The 6,633-nt window shown below is 43.5% G+C and overlaps 1 protein-coding gene across 1 annotated transcript in view; it reads left to right on the top strand.

Annotated features, from left to right (window-relative positions):
- Window positions 1-521: 521 nt before the first annotated feature.
- Window positions 522-6,633, top strand: part of htr7c (5-hydroxytryptamine (serotonin) receptor 7c) — a 47,934-nt gene continuing 41,822 nt past the window's right edge. Inside the window, exon 1 of the mRNA XM_078952674.1 lies at window positions 522-1,500. Coding sequence (XP_078808800.1) covers window positions 1,064-1,500 — 437 coding nt within the window. The 5' untranslated portion in view covers window positions 522-1,063. The remainder of the gene's footprint in view (window positions 1,501-6,633) is intronic.

Below are 6,633 nucleotides of genomic sequence, written 5' to 3'. Positions count from 1 at the left end.
TTTAAGCAGTGTCACTTGGGAAAATGCCCTTTTTTAATTGTAAGTCTCCTATTCCTTTCTGTAAAGTTTTTTGTATTTTCCCCACTTCGGCATCATGCTATCACCAGTAAAGGCTTACCTGTAACGGTTTTCAGTTTCTTTGCCTCTGTGTTTGTTTCCTTGTTTTTCTGTTTAGGTTTGAGTGACTTCCTGTTTTATTTTGTTGTATTTCCTGTTTTGTTGTTTCAAGTTTTACCTTTCCCCGGCTAAGTGACATACATTTTTTTAATATTTCATATATTCACCATGTGCTTTTTTATGCTAAATATATTAATTAGTATACTTTTAATTTATATTTTAAATAATAAGAAAAATAATAATAATGACAGTGAAAACCGCTAAATATTTTAAAAAGTAGCCCAAATTTTATAGACCCGCCCAATGCCAATTTTCCTCGCCCAACATAACCAAAAGAAGCCCAATTGGGCGGAAACCCGCCCAATCTGGCAACACTGCCCGGTTCTAGGTGATCTTGGTGCACTCGCGAATCGGAAGCTGTGAATCGGAAGCCAACTTCAGCGTCCTGCCATACCATGCATTTGTTAATTTATTGACGGTTACTAAGAGACACCACTGGGGATATCTGAATGTCTGCCGAATATCCAACATGAAACTAACTTCCCCGCGGTGTCTTTTTATTGTTTGGTCACATGGAAAGATGCGCTTTTTACGCAGCGAAATTTCACAGAAAAATCCGAAAATATACACATACTGAAAGTCTGCTTTCCCCTCAGAGGAGCTGTATTTACATGATCCGACTTTGCCATTCGCACTTTCGGAATATTTCCCCTTCGACGAGGGATGGGCCGTCGTAGCACTTCCTTGGACGCATCATGCTGAAACAGGAACACGTTGAGAGCACCGCCGACTTACTGAGACGTCTGATGTGCGGCGGGTACACCGCTTTTGATCTGAACATAGTTGGACTAGAGCCAAACGAAGGTTGGAGACGCTCAAATATGCGCGTAAATGGAGAGCGGTGTCGAGGCGTCCTTTGCGCCTCTCTCAAGATAGCACAGTCGTGATGTTCAGTACCTCCAGAACTGAGCCAATATCAATGGCACTGTCTGTGCTGCTGCTCTATTACACCCTTGGCAAAAACTCCACAACCATGTGGAACAAGTCGTGCGGAGAACAGCTGCTGGATTTTGGGCGCCCGGAGAAGATCATTATCGGAGTGATGCTGGCGATCATCACGGCCGTCACCGTGATGGGGAACACGCTGGTGGTGATCGCGGTGTGCGTTGTGAAGAAGTTGAGACAGCCTTCAAACTACCTCCTGGTGTCCTTAGCTGTGGCAGACCTGTCAGTTGCCATCGTTGTTATGCCATTTGTCATCGTGACAGACCTCACCGGGGGCAAGTGGCTGTTTGGGGAGGTATTCTGCAACATCTTCATCGGCATGGATGTAATGTGCTGCACTGCTTCTATTATGACCCTGTGTGTGATCAGCGTGGATCGGTAAGTTTCAAAAGTTGGTAGCCGCTTTGGAATTGATAAAGGAAAATGTATGGCATGTATGCGCCCTGCGCAAAGAACACCAAGTTACATTTGCGACATTTTACACGCGCCTCAAACTACCGGTTTCAGAGGCAATGGAAATAACAAATGGTGACATTAAATGCTCTTGAAAGTAGATGAATCAACAGTTTTATATTTGGAACTCACAAAAGATCCATTCACCCCTTGTCTGTTGAAGGCACTGGACCAGAAAATTAATACAAAGCCTGTGAATAATGCTTAGCAGGTTTAATTATGTTGTTTGACCCACTCGCTGACTGACTCTTTGACCTTACAGCTGATTATTTCAGATGATTACCTTCATCCCAGAGGTTTAAGCTATGTACCTGCTGTTTATTTTTAAGCTTGAGTAGAGATGAAAAGGCACAAAAGCAGCTATCACATTCAAAGTGCTATGAAGAAAGTTCTCCTTGAAAAAATTGAGCTGCTTTGGTGTCACATCACATGCATAAAGATTAGATATACACTAATGTGTTGCATCAACAGATTTCTCCAAGATTTTTTATAAAAGCGAGTCCTTTTGAACTTGACAGCTTTATTTTCCACATTCAGAACAGGAGAAAGGAAACCTGAACTGAGACTTTGATTACGAATAAATAATAGAAAATCAAATAAAATTAGACAAATACCCACTTCTTTCACAAATCATAAGAAAGTATGAGACGGTGTTTGTTGGTTTCCTGCTTTGAAGACATAAATCAATTGTCCTGCTTGACAATTTTGTCTTACCTCGATGAGTTTGATTCAGGATGAAATAAGCATGAGGGACTTAACCCTTGTGCTATCCTTGGCACTTTAACGTTGGGAGTTGGGTCATCTAGACCCACTAGACAGTGCTCTGAACCTTTTTTCTTCAATGATTTTTGATCTTCACCTTTATCCACCTTTGTCATGGTAGGAATAACACGTTAAAGTAAGGGTGGAGTCATCTAAGATAGCACAAGGGCTAAATACATCCCATGGGCTAATGGTGTTGTGGGATGAACTGGATTGCAGATGCCAGCTGTGATCCTGAGGTTGCTCCGGTCAGCTGTGTTAAAGCTGAAGATGTGCGTTTAGCTCTGATTAGATGGAACAGTGAACTGTGCAGAGGATGAAGGGGAAAAGAGCAACTACAGGTCATCGTCGTCATGTAATAACAATGTGTTTATTTTGAATTGTCTCTGGACTTAAGCTTTGTGGATGCTTTGGCTATTTGTTTTTAACTTCTTAAATTCCATGGAAACAGACTCATCTTGATGAAACAAGTATATTTGGCATGCAATTCACAAAGAGAAGAGTAGTTACTAAGAATGGAAATTAGACACATGATTTGTTGTAATTAAAGTATTATGTGGGAGTCCCCAGAGCATAATCTGTAAAATGAAGCAGAAAAGCAGCGAGCAATGTGCAGATGTGCTACTCCACAGGGGAGATACTTTGCTTTGTTATCTTTGTAAAATGATCAGAATAATTAGCTTGTGAGGAATAATTATGCCCACAAAAACCCTCTTCTGATAGTAAAAAATTTTTTTTTTCATTATGCACACCTTGAAGAGAAACAAAAGAATATGAAAATATAAAGGTATTTGATTTAGTCCACGTCGGCGCAGTGGAGTGCTCTTACCTCACAGCAAGAAGGCCCCCGGTTCAAGTCCCAGCTGGGGGCCCTTAAACAGAGTAGGGGACCTTTCTGTGTGGAGTTTACATGTTCTCCCCGTGCATGCTTGGGTTTTCTCCGGGGACTCCAGCTTCCTCCCTCTGTCCAAAAACATGCTTTATAGGTTAATTGGTTTCTCTGAATTATCCTTAGGTGTGAATGTGGGTGTGTAATTTGTGACAGAAGCTGGAGTCCCTGGAGATAACCCATGCATGCACAGGAAGAACATTCACACTCCACAAAGTCCCCCATTGGCGTTTTGTTTCAGGTCCCCCAGACAGGACTGGAACTGGGGTTCTTCTAGCTCTGAGGCAAGAGCACTTACCACTGCGCCACCATGCAGCCTCTGTTAATATGTAGTTAAGAGTTAATGCTGAATTTATGGTTGTTTGAATTAACAGTCACACACAGAGCATCAGTGATGTAAGTGGGTCAGTTTTTGTCCTCTGAAGTGGTTCAAAAGTTTCTCTTTTAGTGAGATACTGAACTGAACCACATGCAGGTTAAATGTAGCATTTTTACATCTGACAGTTTGGAAAAACCTGCAAAGACTCTTGACATTTGAGCAGCTTATCTAAACAGGTTACAGTGTTTAGACAAGGAAAGGCACATTTCCTGATGTGTGAGCCAGCAGCAAGAGGAAATGTCACTGTGTCTAAGAGCACTTGTGCTGCTTATCCAGATTTAGAAAAGCAAAACAATTTTTTAAGATGAAATAAGAACATGCAGTAATCAATATGTTTGTTACAACGGGATGACATAATGAAATTTAATGGAGAAGTTAACTATTTATAACATATAATTGAAAAGCATTCTCTTAGTGTTTTCTTAGTTTCCTTTTTGTAATATTTCAGTCAGGGTAGCTCTAATTGGTTCTACAGGATCCAGTGTGACGCAGCTACTTCTTTTTATTTCATTAGGTGAACCGAGTAACAAGTAGTCAAGCAATTTACAAGTTTTTGTCACCATAGCACAAAATGTGCATGTGCAGGAAAAATCTGAAAAACGTTAAAAAAGAAAACTAAATAAAATAAAACTAAACAAAAATATTCCACAATTTCAGATGCCATCTAGAAACAGGAAAAAAAAACATTAATAGAAGTGCATGTCTATAGCATTGAAACAAATAAAGAATTAAAGCCGTTGTTTGGACGGCAGGCGCTACCCACCCTGCTGCCCGCCTCTAGGCACCACCTCCGCTAACGTTGCCCACCTCTACGGAGCACCGCTGCCCACCTTTGAGGTTGGTTAAACCATGCTAACTATGCTAGTTGTACTAATGTTGCTAAAAGTGCTTGCATTGCAATCAGCATCGTCAACTGACTCAGAAAAACACATTAAGATGCTAATTATGGTAAATGGTAATGGTAAATGGCGTATACTTATATAGCGCCTTTCTTCCTACAAGGACAAAGCGCTTTACAGTCACAGACCCATTCACCCAGTCACACACACATTCACACACACAGTCACACACTGGTGGTCGCTCCGCTGCCAAACACAGGCGCCCGCCTACCACCAATTATGCTAACTATGCTAGTTATGCTAATGTGGCTAAAAGTGCTATCTTAGCAATCAGCATCATCAAATCACCTAGAAAAACACATTGCTTAAAATAATCTGTTGGTAAGAGGTACATGTGATAAGTTGATTGGAAATTGACTTTTTTCAAAATGGCGGCTTTTCTCTTGGTTTTATCTCCATAGCAACCATTTCATGTTTTGGTAACCTGGGAATAACGAACAAATTGACATCAGTTTCAGACAAATCGTAAAAAGTCAATTTTTGGATGCCCTTAACAACTGAGGTATTTTGCTAACCATGCTCACATTCCTTATATCTCCACATCCAGTGTTGTTCTATATGTTCAGTTCCAGCCATGGATGCATTCAATTTTTACAGTATTCCATTGAAAAACAGAAGAGGCATAACAGTGTGCAACTTTTGTGTTCTCGCCGCGCCGTTCAAAATCTACAACTTGTAATTGCAACATTTTTTTCCCACAGTAGCTTGCCATTGATGCCCGAAAAGACGATCCAATAAAAATCCCAACAACAAGTTTATGTTTGTTTCTGGTATTAAGGTGCTTTTTTAAAAATTCAGAATGGCTGCCTTTTCCCGAAGTCAAAGGTTGACGAAACTCCAGAGGTGATTGTGTGTATGATAAAATTGCTAGAAATGAAGTACATTTTTCCATATTGTGTAAAAACGCGAAAATTGCAAAATTGCAGATTTTGGCAAAAAATGACTTCCAATGATGACTTCAAAACTTTGTTTGGATATTCCAGACAAGGTTATATCAGTTTCGTTTGCCGATTCTAAAAAGTATTTTCCGAATTTCTTTTTTTTAGCTGAGTGAGTACATTTTTTTGTGTCTGTTTTATTGTTTACCACGCCCACATTCCTTCATTGATCTTGTCGTATGTTACATAATTTTGTTCAGTTTGGACCAGGGAATGGCAAATTCATTTTGTACGACATTCCGATAAAAAATGGGCGAGCTAGCAAAAAAAATGGGCGCCCCGTCTCCGCAAGCCAGCCCAGGCACGCGACCTTAGCAACCCAGGGATCGCCACGCACCCACAGCCACCCCCCATAACCCTAAAACCCTACGCACTACACCCCCCCCCCCCCCGCCATAATATCTGAGCCCCCCTCCCCAACCCTCTCAGTGTCCTCCCCTCTCTGTGATGGGGAGGGAAAGCCCCAGAGGGTCCCAGCGAGCCAGCCCCCAGGTCCGTCTTACCCATGCACTCACACACACATACTCACAATCATCTGGTTACCCTCCTTACCCCCGCCGCCACGCAGTAACCCCCCCCCCCCCAGCCGGCCGACCCCCAGCGCCGTATGCCCGACCCTTCCCGCAGCCGACAGGATACCCATAAGCCCGGCCGCCCTGAGAGGACCAGGCGGGTGAAGACCGGCCGCCCCCCCCCCGACCCCACCCATGTATGGAGGTGTGGGAGTGCTGTGTGTGTGCTGCAGGTAAAATAGGAGGTCACCAGTGTGTGGGGCTCCACCGCTGCCAAGTCGCAAAGCCCCCCACTCCGGAGTCCCTCTGTGAGTGGTGTGTATTTGCTGTGTGTGTGCTGCTAGCATGCATTGTGTGTGTCTACAGAGGAAGTTAAAATTGTGGTGGGGGCCAGCGAAAGGTGAGCACGGATGTTTCACCGTGCCCCCCTCCACCAGACCCTCTCCACAAGGCCCTAGATGTATCAGAGTGTCTAATATGCAATAAAAAGCGGGGAGGAGGGCGGGTGCCAACGAGAACCCAGAGAGGGGCATCCCCAGTGAGCCCCGCCAGCATACCCCTCCCATCCAGATCCCGGGGCCCTATGTGCCTGTGTGCAATATTTGTTTGGGTGAGAGCGGGGAGGAGCGGGCGGATGGGCACAACCGGGGGAGAAGGCTCCCCCGAGCGACCGGACCCC

This window comes from Oryzias latipes, chromosome 9 (assembly GCF_053564925.1).
Source record: "Oryzias latipes strain Hd-rR chromosome 9, Olatipes_Hd-rR_3.1".
In the NCBI taxonomy this organism is placed as follows: domain Eukaryota; kingdom Metazoa; phylum Chordata; class Actinopteri; order Beloniformes; family Adrianichthyidae; genus Oryzias; species Oryzias latipes.
This window is presented reverse-complemented; position numbering and strand designations above follow the sequence as displayed.